Raw genomic sequence first — 15,294 nt, 5'->3', positions numbered from 1 at the left:
CAAGGAGTACCATAAAAATATTCCTGCCTCCCTTTCTCCACATTCATGCATCAAGGAAAAGTCATGTGAGTGCACAGAAAGAAAGCGGTTGCCTGCAAGCCCAGAAGGAGGTCCTCACCAGGAACCAAGTCTGCCAGCACCTTGACCTTGAACTTCTCAGTCTTCAGAACTAAGAAAGAAAAGCCTGTTGTTTAAGGTACCAAGTCCATGGCATTTTGTTACAGCACCCTAAGAAGACCAATATAGGGGACAGTTTCAATAAACAGTTTTGTAGAATAACCAAGCAACTTAGAAACCTTGCTTATGTATGAGCCCCCTTTATTATAACTTGCCCCAGAAGTCTCCACACTATAGCCCTCTGAATCCCAAAACTTAACACAGATAATAGCAGAAATATGGAGTAAATGATGTTTTCTGGGGGGTGGGGGGGTATACCAGGTGTCACCTATCTTTTAAAATGAATACATTTATTCATGTTCAAATATAATATATTTTCATTGCAGGGTTTATAGTCTCAAATGTTTTCAGGCAAGAATAACCAAAGGCTATATTTTGTCCTGTGATCTAGGAGCTTCATGATCCAAGAAATGTAAGGTAAGTCCTCAAACAGCAAAAGTGAGGCATGAAAGGGTGAGAAAATGTGACCAGATACAGAGCTGTCAAGGGTTAAGGGACAACCGGAGATGGGGATAGGCCAGATATGTGTCCATATGCCTCAAAACCAATCCTAAAAGGAAAGCAACAATGATGAGGATCATAACCCACTATGTCAAAGGGCAGCCACTTTTCCCAAAACTTTCTTCTCTACTGGTGATATTTCTCTATTGCAAGTCATGTTCAATTTGTTCACAGAAGTCAAGTCACCTAATCCCATAGGACAATAACAAAAGAACAGCCACAGGGTTGGACCCTAAAAATTTTCAGCTACAGATGAATGATGATAATATTATAATATAAAACACAAAGATACTTCTTTGCAAGATATCCTTATGAAATCTATCCTCACAATCTAAAATATTCTCATCATCTAACTTATCCAACTTTAACTTATTAATTATATAAAATAATCCCTTTCCATTTTATTATTCTTTAACTCATTCAGCAAGCATGTATTCCCTACCAGTGGTACCAGGCACTGGAATACTGTGGTAATTCATAGAGGCAAATCTACCAGAGAAAATGGAAACTAAACACATCGTAATAGCAGCAAATACTAAGGAAATGTATAGTAACACTCCGTCAACTATTTTGGAAAGTGAAGTATGAAATGTTGTAATGGGGTAAAGACAAAAAACCATGAATAATACCAATCTGGGAGACCAAGAGTTAAGTCCTAGAAGAGCCAGTAAGGTAGGTAGGCCCAGGTAGGACCCCAAGAGTCAGAAGCTCACAGGTACCCCACTAATTCACTAGTCTGGTGGGCTGGATCTTGGGACACAGGCTGTTTGCACCCTTGCCACAGGGTACGCCTCCTGCAAGCTTTCAGAGGTGTGTGGGTCAATCCTACCTCAGAACCAGGCATGGCAAGACTGCCCAGATTAGCCAGCTTCACTCTTAAGTGAGACCCTGATTTAAGAGAGAACTCCTTGGAAGGGAAAGAGGGGTTGATGTGGGGAAAGCTTTGCTCTACCCTGCCACAGTGGTTCCAGCATGCTGATTCTCAAATCTGGCTATATATTGTAATAATCTGGTGAGTTTTTTTAAAAACATACTTGGGTACCATTCCAGTTCACGTTGATGAATTTGAAGTGAAACCTGGGCATTAGCACTACTCAAAACTCCTGAGGTGACTCTAATGTGCTGCAGAATCTGGTACCCAATAATCCAATAGACCCAACACTACACCTTTAACCTCTTTAGATAATAGATCATAGAATCTGTCTATGAGTGAGGATCTATTACATTTGATACTTCTCTGTCTTGTTTCATCATTTGTGAGAGAGGAAGAGAACCATGGCATGGGTGGGCCCCGTCAGATTTCAAGGAAGGAGACATAACACCATAAATTCACAGTGAGTAGGCTCAGAGCTAATAATACAGATCCTGAGGACAATGAAGAAGGAAACAAACTTTCATAATTTTTTAAAGAAACAGCAGAGTAAAACAAAACATTCATGCACTTAAACTACTATGCTCACTTTGGGGAATATGTTCTAAAAAACAGTTCTAATGGAAGAAAAAATATGTACGTTAAAAAGGTTTAGTTTATGTAGAAGGAAATGAGAAGGAAGCGGGTGTGAAAAATGGTGGAATGAGACAGACATCACTACTCTATGTACATGTATGATTACACAAATGTTTACAACCCTAGAAATGAAATGATATACCCCATTTGTGTACAATGAATCAAAATGCAATCTGTAAAAAATAAGTAAATTTTTTTTTAAAAAGTTTATTTCTACCATCTGAAAATTGATTGAAAAGTTGGAAACATTACAAATGCTGACAAAGAAAAATGGTTACAAGAAGGAGGATGAAATAGAATATTATTCATGAAATAGGATATCATAGTCACCAAGAAGCACAAAGAGGGAGAGTAGTCATATGGAAACGATATGACACAGAGTCAAGCAAATAAAAATAAAATTTGAAATCGACTGTATATTGGATCAATGCTCTATACAAAAATAAGGACTGAAAGAAACAAATCTGTCAGCAGCTTGATTTTTTGACCCACACATCTACTTCTACTGGTTGCTTCCCTTTATTAGAAAATTTCAACACAGAGTTCTCTTTATTTGCTCCTTCCTTTCCACTTCACTACTTCTTGAACCCAATTCCATCAGGCTTTCTTCCTTCACATTCTGTTATAGCTACTCTCCTCTAGATCACCAGTGACTTCACTAGGCTGATCCCAATGGCCAACTCTGTCTCCAGCTTGACTTTTTTTGACCCAGAGTATCACTGTTTCTGGTAAGGACCCTTTTTCTACTCTGTTTTTCTGGTACCTCAATGCACTCTCTTTTCTGGTCTCCTTTGTTGGATCCTTCCAATATTCCCAAATTCTAAATATGATATTGGAGTGTCCCACAGCTCTGCTCCATCCACAAGTAGTCCTTAGGTTATTGCACTCGGTTCTCATGACTTTAGATCCCATCAAATAATTATTGCCTCCTCAATTACTCATTCAGTAAGAACCTTGTCTTTGAACTTCAGACTCATTAACAAAATTTTTTTTAAAAAAACTGCTCTCTCAGCTTCTCCAAAGACCTAATAAGCATTTCAAATTTTTACATTCTCAAAAACTCTTGATTTCCTCCATTGATCTGCTCTTACTCAAATCTTCTCCCTGAATTTTCAGCAAATGGCATTTCCATTCTTATTGCATAGGCTAAAAACTGGAGTCATTTTGGACAAATGACTCTCTTTCTCATACCTTCTGTAGCTAATCTGATTACTTGTAGCTTCAAAATATGTTTGAAACCCAATCACTTCTCAAGACATCTAATGGTACCACCAGTTCTGACTTGAAATTTTCAAATACCCTCCTAACCCAACTGGTGTCTCGTCTCTATTTTGACTCTTCACCGAGTTTTCCAAAGAGCAAGCAAAGTAATTGTCTTAAAATGTAAATCTGAACAAGTCACTGATCCACTCATAACTCTTCCTTAGCTTTTGGAAGACTCTTTTTCAAACGTATTTTAATTGGTTCTAATTAATTACACATGACAGTAGAATGCATTTTGACACATCATATATATATATATATATATATATATATATGGAGTATAACTTCTCATTCATATGGCTGTACACGATGCAGAGTTACAGGTCATGTAATCATTTATACACATAGGGTAATAATGTCAGATTCATTATTCAGTATCATTCCTACCCCCGTGCCCCCTCCCCTCCCTTCACTCCCCTCTGTCTAGTCCAAAATACTTCTATTCTCCCTGTTCCTTATTGTGCATTAGCATCTGCATATCAGAGAAAACATTCAGACTTATTGGCTTATTTCACTGAGAATAATATTCTCCGGTTCCATCCATTTACCAGCAAATGCCATAATTTCATTCTTCTTTAAGGTGGAGTAATATTCCGTTGTGTATATATACCACAGTTTCTTTATCTTGGAAGACTTTTAAGCCTTTCCTTACATGGTCCTTGGGTGCCTCTCTTCTTTTCCCGTCTCTCTGCTGTCTTGCTTCCTGTTCCTCTTACCTGATCTTCTGTCACACTTTGTCTCAGTGGTCAATGTGGAGTCACCCTGTCCCCTGGCTACTTCTCAAGCAGGATAAGAAAGTTTTCACCACAGATCTGCTGAATTTCCTGCTCTCTTGTCTAACATTGCTTACACCTCACTTAATTCAGGTTTCTGTTCAAATGTTCCCACATCAAAGATGGTTCATTGAATATGCTATTTCTTTATTCAAATTTCTGATCCTTCTCCATTCTGACTTTATGTAGTTAATTTCTATTCATATTTTGGTCATCAGATCAACTGTCACAACTTCTAAAATGTCCTCACTGCCTCCAAATCTTAAGCCAAGCTACCCAGTTTGTCATAAAACCATCATTTACCTAAGCTGCAAATTATTTATACTTTGGCATGATTATTTTATTTATATTTCCTTTTATCCTAGAGTCAAAGAACCATTAGAATCCTGAATGTTCAGAAGCTAACTTAGTGTCTGGCAAAGAGTAGGTGCTTAATAAATTTGAGGAAGTAAAAAATGAAAGAATAAAAATCATTGAATAAAGAAATGAATGTACATTTCTATTATATCTTACTCTAAGGAGCAAAAGAGAATAATTATTTTTACCTGTCTTAGTTTGGACAAGTATGGATGCCTAATAGAGACATGGCAGACTCTTAAAATCAGAAAAAGAAGCAGAGCCCTTAAAAAGAGGCATGCAAGAAAAAGATAAAGTGCAGTTTGAACTAGACTGTTTTCCCATATCCTGTCCTTCCCTTGCATGTCTCTCTGGTATAATGCTTAATGAAATTCAAAAAAGTAAGCTTACCTAAAAAGTCTGGTCTTTGCCCTCAGCACCAAGAAAGTAATCTATAAGCACTTGGAATGTTCAACTAGATAAAAGTATTTATTTGCCTGGGAGCACTCACTACATAGAGTCAGTTTGACCTCCTGAGGAACTAGAAGTTAAGAACAACCCCACGGCAGTCAACCACATCTACATCATGAGCCCTAATTAAGACTCTGGACACCAAAGATCAGAGGCGCTTCCCTGTTTGGCAATATGCCACATGTAGCATTGTATATGGTTGCTAACAGATGTTAGCTCGCTGTCCACAACTCCCCTAGGAAAGGAGTGTAATATGCCAGAATCGTGGGTGTATCAGTCTTCGGTGAGTTATATATATCTGTCTGGAAAACTCTCCAACCTGATGTGGTCTTAGGGTTTCACAAACTTGCAACTAAAGGCAAAAGTAAGGGTGACCCTAGGAACTTCTGAATATGCATAAAGGTATCTGGCCTGGGCTACATTATGCAAGTCTCCTTCTCTAGTTTATGTAGCCAAGGATGCCATTCATTAAGATAATTTGTCTCTTCTTTCTGGACACATAGCTAGATCTTATTCCCTAGCCTCCCTTGTAGTTAGGTGTGGCCACGTAACCAAGTTCTAACTGATGGAACACGAGCAGAAGTTCCAGGCTTGGTCCATTAAATCCTCCTACCAGCCTTCCTCCGTGCTCTTTTGCCACAAAGGTTCATTGGGAATTCACTCTCTGGTATGATTTTGGAAGCCTGCCGCTTAGACGTCAGCATATGTGTCCCTGAATAAGTATCTGAGAAAGGACCTGATTCCCTACCTAACCACCTGGAACAGTCCAGGTCTGCCCCATGGATGAGAAACAAACTTCTGTTGTATTGGGCCATTCCTCATTGGTCTTTCATTCACAGTGGTTTCATCTACCTACAACCAATACAGACCTCTTCTCTTTCGTCTTCCTTTTGTCTGCTTCCATTCATAATCTGCATCTGCCCCCAGGTCACTTACTAAACAGTGAACAGGGAGCTGAATCTCTTGAGCCCTGGTTTCTTCTCTGAATGCTAATTCTAATATCTGCTCTGATTTATTTTACACTGGTATGTGCTTCATTTCCATAAAATGCATCTGTGATTGTATGCCTCTCTTGCTCCGAATGCTTGCATAATTATATATGACATATGAAATAAAATCCAAATGCAATCTGGCATACTAGACCTCCTACTAATGGTGCCAACCAATCAATCTTTAACCTCTCTATACCTCTCTTATTCATCCTCATACTTTTTTTTTTCATTTTTATCTTGTATTATTCTTTTTTAAACATACCAAATTTTCTTTTCTTTCTCATTTCTCTTTCTTTTCTTTTTTTGTTTTGTTTTGTCTGCCACATTTTTATTGATTTTACTGTCTCCACCTGGGAACATTGTTCTTGCTTCTTCTCTACACATCCACCTTGAAATACCACCTTAAATAATATACAACCCCCTAAACTGTCCATCTGTATGAGAGGAAAAACAACTCTCCCATTTTTAAATGAGAATAACATTTCTTCTGGACTCTTGAGTGCTGAGACAAGTCATATATTTATTTAGGTATATTTATATAGAGAGATTTACACATATTCATATAAATGGATTTACAACAACATATCTATTTACCTAGGAGTAGAAATACACTTAAATAAATATAAATATAGATTAATAGGTACAAATATGATTCCTTGTGCAAGTTTTACTGAAATCTTAGTAATGCTTAGAGGTATAAAGGTAAAAACGGAAAGTGTTAGAGATTGAATAACATATAAAAATGCACTCATGTCAGAAGCAAATAATTTATACAAAATGAAGATACTAATAAAATATTTTAAAATGTTTGATAATTATAAAAATGTTTTAAAGCAATAAGAATTATGAATGTGTCCTATGTAAATATCCATACAAAAGCAAAAGGGAAAATATATGGATTATCTTCCCCTGAAAATCTTCAGAATAAAAACAGGTAGCAAACTGTCTTGGTTTGGATTTATTCTGTGTAACTGGCATATGGCCACTGAGCACTCGAAATGCAGTTAGGACTAATTAGGGTATTTTGTCAGTGTAAAATTCGTAGCAGTCTGAAGACAATGTGAAAAAAGAATGTAAAACATCTCACTAATAATTTTTATATTGATTTACATGCTGAAAGGACAATATTTGGAATATATTTAGTTAAACAAAATACAGTATTGAAATCAATTTTCCTATTTCTCTTCACTTTTTTAACATGGTTTCCTAGAAAGTTTATCATTAATTTATGGTCTACATCTACTTCTACTAGACAGTGTTAAATTATCTCTAGCCAAGTGGCAGGAATTAGACCTAGACAGTTCTCAGAACTGTGAAGCTATAGATTCTGTGATTTCTCCCAAAAGCCCATACGATTTAATTTAAAGTTTTCTCAGTTTGAGGGAATAAAGGACTAACAGGAGTCTGTGAATCACAGTAGATTCATCCCACCATTAACATGGCTAGCCAAGGCCAGCGTCTTCACTGACTACAGAGGGTAGGTCTGCCTGTCCTACTCAGCAATCTAATGACCTTGGTTGATCTGACTTGATTTTTGAAACAGGGATGGGAAAGGGGCAAGAAGTGAGTTGGGAGGGTCTATGGCTGGTGACACCAAAACCTGACACACAGGATTCCCAGGACTCCGTAGGACAGGACTAAAATGAGAACATGTGCACACAGACCACACAGGCACGCACACGCACACACCCCTGCCTCCTCCTGGCTTTTCATTCAAGGTTTCTAAAGATAAAATGACCTAGTTTCATAACCCAGTTTAAACCAATCCCACATGAAGTCTCTGGCTCCCCGACATTGTCCCACAATCAAACTGTGAGGCAGATACCAACTGTGCTGCTTGGGACAAAGTGCTTCTTTCCTTGGCATCCTCAACTAAAGGAAAGGAGAGGTGGTCTGGATAGGGGATCTGGTTTTGTTTCTGCTGAGGCTCTGTTTTCTGCAGCACTTGGGATGGATGGGAGGATCTGTTCCCGGAAAGGAGAAAAAATGAACTAAAATTAAGGATACTGGGTTCAAAGCCAACACTCCCTTTGAGAAAGATCTGGTGGGGGCCCCCCACTATCCCGAGGATTGTTTTAGGCAGTGTAATGGGCAAAACCAAAATTATAAACAGTAGGGACAGACAGGAGACCCACCGCCTGTGCTCTCTGCTACAATACTGAAAACAGAAGAGATTTCCAAGTGCAAATTAAATCTCCACTGCAGGAGAGGCATGTGACATTTAAGAGAAGACACCATTATCTACAGAACAGACACACTTCTAAATGGGCTAACTCACTAAACTGGGAACTTGGAATCCAGCCCAGGAGATGAGAATATTTTTCCTTTCTGAGCATTACTTCCTCCCTTTCTAGTAATTTAACTTATTTCCTCCAAATCTGGCTTGGCTGGCATGTGTTTTACGATGTCAGGGGAACAGTCCCTACCAGTTGGTCATTGTCCCCAGGAAGGTGAAGAAAGGACATTATCAGGAGGAGTAGGAAGATCAAACAACTGAGTGTGCTTTGTGGTCTAACACAATGTACTGTATTAGGAAGAAATTTCAAAAGAGTTACTTAGCATTAAAATAGCACACATCCATTTGTTTTTCAAGTAAGAGTTTACCAAGCCTTTCAGGAACTGGAGATTATCTGAGTGCCTGTCAAGTCCCAGGGATAGTCTCCTTCCTGCTTAAATAGAAAAGCTGTCAATTCACCCCCAACGTTAGTAACTATGTAGCAGCTCCCAGGTTCCATCCTCTACTCTCCCTGAGAAGAGGACACAGCAGGAGAGACTGCCTGTCCTTTCACAGAGCCTTAAACCTAACTGAGGGCCTCAAGGCAAACAGAAAACACTAAATTGGTTCTAAGGTTTTTAAGACAATGCCCTATGCATACAGGTATTGTGAGGAATCAAACAAAGAATGAATAAGATACACAGAACTGGCTTGATTAAAACATGAGCAGCCTGGGAAAGAACAAGGGAGGAAATGACCATAGCAAACACCCATCTCCACCTTGGGCAGAGTGCAGGGTCCACTCTTGTCCTTGGCGCACTCAGGAACCACACTGAAGACCGACTTGGGTCCTCTGGACATCATCACCAAGGGTTTTATCCCTGACCTTTGTGGGGTGGGGAGCCTGGGCACAGGCAGAGAAGGGGAGTATTTCAAAAGGGTTGTCCAGGAAGTGGGACCATATATACAAGGCAGGAAATCCTAAAGGTCATAATAAACCATTTGAGTAAACCACAGAAGGAGAGTGGGTATTGGACTTCGAAGAACAACTAAAACTAAGAGAGAGACTATTTACTAGTAAGGAGGGAAATGAGAGTGTGAAAACAGGATACTTAAAAGACATTGTTAAGTTCGTTCAAAAGCTTAAACACTGACTCACAATAGCGTCCTTGTGGCGACGCTGTGCGGGTGCCTGCAGTCTGGGCTCACTATCCCAGCGCTCACCTGTGTCACAGGAGCCCCACGAGCAGACCAGTTCCCAACACCTCTGTAGAAGGATAGCAAGGAAATAACTGTGTCTTTTCAGAGGGCTTTGTCCCACATGCCTGGGTCAGAACAGGGCCCTGTCCTCAAAGGTAGGAACTCAGTGACTAAGATCCTAATTGCAGGTTGACCTTGCCTGCCTTGCAACTTCAGATGCACCATGAATAGCTCCTGTATCTGTTCTTTTACTGGTGAAGTCAGGCCAGCAGATGTAGCATACCCAGAGGGTCACCTTACTTGAGGCCTTTGAGATGACACCTATCCCCCTGAGCCCAAGGGTTGCAGACCAAAGAGAATGTCAATAGTCAAGGAGGAGGTAGGAAGGGAATGGGGAATCATCAGCTTGCCTCCCCTGTTCAGTTGTTATGGTCAAGCCCCTCCAAAGTATGGCTGAACACTGTTGGGCCCTGTACCTCATCCAAGGCAAGTAATTAAGTAACTGGAGTTGTTTTTGGTTTTTTGGGGGGCTGCATGTTGCAGGGCCGGTGCTAGGGATTGAACCCAGGGCCTTGCATATGCTAGGCAAGTGTTCTATCCCTGAGCTACACCCCAGCCCTGTCAATTCTTTCTCGCCCTTATTTGGGAGACTCAAGCCTAATCATTCCTTAGTAAACAGTAGTACTGAGTAAGTTCGGATTAATCATTTTAATGCATGTAGTCCAGAAACATGAGCTAATGGTGGGGGATGAACTAGTTGCTGCCCTGATTTTTCACCAGGAACCAAACAAGGGCGTAGATGAAGGGAAGAGTTAAGCCCACGGACTCTTCTTATACTTTAAAAGGAACGAAGAATTTCCTGATTTGGTTCTTTGAACAGAAGAGCAAACTAATGTGATATAAATGAAATTGCTGAAAAGTACATTCAGAATGAAAAGCCAAAAAAATTTAAAACAAGTAATCGAAAGTCTTGGCAAAAAAAAAAAAAAAAAAAAGGAGCCACCAAAATATTTTTTAACAATCTGCCTCTTTCTCATGCCATAATTTCAACAGACTGCCATTATAGGGTGCCCACAATCAAAGAGGAGGGAAGGAAAGGGAGGAGCAAAAGACCACTACACACAAACCAGCCTTCATTCTTATTTGTTCTTCTCCTGTCCTGCATTGCTGCCTCCCACCAGCAGCCAAAAATACCACTGCGATGAATATTTGAGTACATACCTCTCCGCAGGAATCAGAAAATAATACTTCTAGCCTAAAACTGGCACAAGCAGGACACTTATTTAAAGCCTTTGCTGATGACTATTTCCAACACCAAGTGGGAATTGAGGGTCCTTTCTCACGTTCCATTGACCCACTCTGAACCCCTCTGTTCTTGGTCCTACAACCTGTGTTCCAGCTGTTGATTTATTGTCTCCCCCCTGGGTTCGAAGCCCCTCAAAGGCAGAAACTGTACCTTCTTCACTGTACCATTCCAAGGAACCCACACAAGTTCTAGGATAAAGCATGTGCTCAAATATGTTTGATGTATGAATTCATTAATTATTTTTCAATAAACAAAACTGAAGACTGCCACAGTTTACAAAAAAAAAAATATCTTCCACACTTGTTGCCGCCTTTGGTCTTAACAGTACCCAAGAAGTCTCCCTGGGGCCAGGGTCACAGTTATCCCATGTACAAATGATGCAGCTAAGTGAAATCAAGTGACTTGACGAATGTCATGCAATGGGCAGGGAACGCTTTTAGTGAATGTCTCTGACCAAATGATTTAAGCTATTCCTCATTAGAATTTCTTATCTCAGACAGGGACCTGCTGCTGAGACCAGGGGATTGTTTGAAACATCAAGAATATTTAACTTTTTGGGGTGCTTCAGTCATAACACTCTCACCACTAGTCTACATAAATCCCCCTATAATTTGAAATATAGGTTTGTGTCTACATTTAATTATTTTTTGTTATGCAAACACTGGTATATTTATACCCAAATCATGAATTAAATATACTCTACTATATAAACTATGTAATCTATTGTGATACATTCTACACACTATTATCAATGTTTTAAAATAAAGGGAAGCTCCAATACAATGATATCTCCATCAAGGAAGAAGATACATTTCAATTACATCTAGTCTTTTGCCGGATACTTCATAAATGTAGGCAGCAGCTACATTGATGAATGTCTAGAATGTAAAATGAGAATGTGAAAAAATATGTGCTGGGGGGAGGAGGAGGAAAAAGTGTTAGAACACAAAGGAGATTAAATCATGGCAGGTATGCTTTAAAAATACATCTGCGTTCACTGATTTTCAACAAAGGTGCTAAGAACACATATCACAGAAATGACAGTCTTTTCAATCAATGGTGCTGGGAAAATTGAACACCACCTATGGAAGAGTGAAACTAGATTCCTATCTCTCACTGGGTACCAAAATCAAATCAAAATGGATTAAAGACTTAAAATGGATTAAGACCTGAAACTACTAGAAGAAAACATAAGGAAAATGCTTCATGACATTGGAGTGGGCAATGATTTTCTGAGAAAACCTCAATCGCACAGGAAAACTAAAGCAAAAGTACATTGAACAGAAAACCTGCACAACTAAGGAAACAATCAACATATACAAATGGAGAAAGTATCTGAAATCTACACATCTGACAAGGGTTAATATCCAGACTATATAAAGAAGTCAAAAACTCAATAGCAAAAAAAAAAAACCTCAATTTTTACTATAAGTAATAGATCTAAATAGACATTTCTGATGTTTCTAAAATGAAGACATACAAATAGCCCACAGATATATGAAAAAGTGGAAACATCCCTGATTACTAGGGAAATATACAATGTCATCCCCATAAGAATGGCGTTTATGAAAAAGATAAAAGACAAAGACTGCTGCACAAGATGTGGAGAAAAGGAAACCCTTGCATACTATTGATGGGAATGCAAATTAGCATACCCATTATGGAAACAGTATGGACATTCCTCAAAAAATTAAAAATAGAACTACCCATATGATCCAGCAATTCCACTACTGAGCATAGAGCCAAAGGAAATGAAATCAGTATGTCAAAGAGACATCTGCAGTCCCGTGTTCACTGAAGCACTACTCCCAACAGCCAAAAAATGGAAACCACCTAAGTGTCCATCAGCTGACAGATGGATAAAGAAATCGTGGCACAGGAATACAATAGAGTGCTGTTCAGACATAAAAGCGAATGAAATCTCGTCATTTGCAACAACATGGATGGAACAGGAGACCATTATATTAAATGAAGTAAGCCAGGCGCAGAAAAACAAGTACTACTTGATCTCACTCATATGTGGAATATAAAAAAAGGTTTAATACTTAGAAGTTGAGAGTAGAATGGTATTTACCAGGGGCTGGGGAGTTGGAGGGAGGATGGAAGAGGTTGATCAATGGGTCCTCAGTCATAGTCAGGAGTAAGAAGTTCTTGTGCGCTAGTTCATGGTTAGCAGACCATAAATAATAATAATGTAGCATATATTTCAAAAAGCTAGAATACATGATTTTGAATTTTTTACCATAAATACATGATAATTCAAGTAGATATGTTTACCCTGATTTAAACATCACACAATGTATACATGTATGCATGGCTATGCATGATTTTTATGTTTTCATCAGCTAAAAAATAAATTTCAATTTAAAAACAGTCCTCTCCTTCCTCCACCCCACCTTTCTGTTCCATAAGAGAAGAAAAGAACACAGATTATCCTGTCTGCTCGAACTCAACTAAAAATGCTAAACAAGGGTCATCATCAAGACAGGGTGGTAGGACTTCACAGCAGCCCTCCTCTACTTGTCGCTGTTCCTTAGATGGCCTTAGGAAGGGATGAAACCTTTTAGTCCACAGTTAGAGATGTTATTAACCAAGAACTTAACTACCAAAGACTCTTCATAAGTGTGTTCTACTGGACTTAAGAATTCCAGCCTGCCATCTTCAAATTAAGAGAATAGGTTTTGTGGGTGTGTCCGGGGGAGGAGGTGTAACCAACAGAAGGACAATGTAAAGTGAGGTCCTCATCTATCCAGAGAGCAAAGTATCCCCTAAAGCCAGCTTGACTTAGGAAAGGAAGTTCCATGAAGTCAGTCTCAGATCCCACGACATTGCCAAGGGTAAGGTCTGTTTATCCTCACCAACCTGGCAGAAACCGACCAAGCCTGTGCATGTGGTAAGTTTTATCTCACAGCTATAAAGCCTGGCAATAGTGCTTCAAAGGATTAGTGAAGTTTTCATTTTAATCTTGAACACATCTGACTTCATATTAAAGGAGCTATGTTCCTATGAGTTTGGAAATGGAGCTAGGGCTTAGACATCCGAAGATTAGTCAGTGAGCGATACTGGAAATCATCATGTCTGTCTTACAGCTCTAGGGATCTTGAGAATGAGTAAAACATAACATGCAGCTGAAAGTAGGTTCAAGTGAAAAAGCTGACACCTACACTCCAGTCCAGAGTTGCTCTGGGCTCCTTGGCTGGACCATTTGCCACGGGAAGGCTGAGAGGATGTGCAGGAGCCAGATGCTGGAGACCTGCCCGGGAGATTGCTTTCCTGCAGCAAGAAGAAAAGAAAACAAAAAGAAAACCAGTATCAGAATCTTGTACAGAGTACAAAATTTCCCCTGGGGTAGATACGATGCCCAAGTTAGCTTTCTACATCTGAACCCCTTTACAAGTGTGTTAGAATACAGCTCTCTCAAGGAAGAGGGTGGCAGGTCCCAGAAGACAAGGAGCTTGAAGGGAATCCTGTGGGGAAATGTTGCTTCAGGACCAGAAGGAAAAATGTGAGCCCCTGGTGAGGACAGAAAACAGAAATGGAGGCCTCTCTATTTACAAAAAAGATCTAGGGTTCAGGCAGTTGCAATGCTTGGAGAATTTTCAAGTGGCCAGAGACTAAAAGCAAAAAAAAAAAAAAAAAAAAAAAGCAGGCTCATCAGGCCTTCTGGTGAAATCCTTTCAGTGCCCAGGGCAGCTAAAAGTCCACTCTTACATGTTCTCTTCTCTCAGAATCAACCTCCTTTGCCCTTGCAGAGGACCACGGAGCCTGAGGTTCTAAATGGGAAAAGACTAATCTGCATCTGCCAAGGAAGTACAAGTGCTAAAAGATTAGCACCTCACCAAGGACCCCAGAGAAAGACCAAAACACGTTCTTTAGCACCTAGGTGTGTTAATGGAACTGAACAGAATTAAACTCAGAAAGGAAAGAATGAATCAAGAATGGCTGAGATTGGCCTGAACTTCAGCCTGCAAGGATAAAAAATAAGAGAAGCTGCTTTAGCAAAGTAAAGGGCTCAGCTGTGGGATCAGAAGTAAGAATGTCATGGAAAGAATAAGAATGGCACAAAAAAGAAAGCAAGCAGAGATCACCTAGGGAGATCACAGTATTATCAGGAACAATAGTTCTGTTTTTGAACAGCCCATCAAAAATGTCCAACAAAGGTCTAGAGCTTAAGTATGAGTACAGAATCATAATCTTGTTGTATTAACAGATGCCTAGAAGGGAGGGCTTTTCCTCCCTAGAAGTACCTATGTCCAGTCTGAGAAACAACTGAATTAGAATCAGGTGGGGGTTGGGACGCAGCAGCTCTGAGTCCAATCAGGCTGAGGGTGAGGCATAGAAATCCGCATTCACACAGGCTCCCAAGGTGTTTCCTTCTTTGTGTTAATGGATTCCCTGAGAGCAAGTACCCTTGGGCGTTTCGGAGAATGACAACTTACCGAGACTCATCAAAGGGGACCTCTAGAGGAAAACCTTGGCAATTTCATTCTACCGACTTTATGTCCAATTGCAACTTGTCTCAACCACACTTTGAGACATTTGAACATTGCATA

General features: G+C 39.6%; 1 protein-coding gene across 3 annotated transcripts in view; it reads right to left on the bottom strand.

Moving 5' to 3' along the window:
• The window catches only part of DGKI (diacylglycerol kinase iota), a 432,523-nt gene that overhangs the window by 280,646 nt on the left and 136,583 nt on the right, over positions 1-15,294 (bottom strand). For all 3 annotated transcript variants that reach the window (XM_079150095.1, XM_079150096.1, XM_079150097.1), the window contains exon 2: positions 13,906-14,014. In XM_079150095.1, the coding sequence (XP_079006221.1) occupies positions 13,906-14,014 (109 nt within the window). The remainder of the gene's footprint in view (positions 1-13,905; positions 14,015-15,294) is intronic.

The sequence above is a fragment of the Sciurus vulgaris genome (assembly GCF_902686455.1).
Source record: "Sciurus vulgaris genome assembly, chromosome: 8".
NCBI lineage: Eukaryota > Metazoa > Chordata > Mammalia > Rodentia > Sciuridae > Sciurus > Sciurus vulgaris.
The sequence above is the reverse complement of the archived record's forward strand: the minus strand, read 5'-3'. Positions and strand labels throughout refer to the sequence as shown.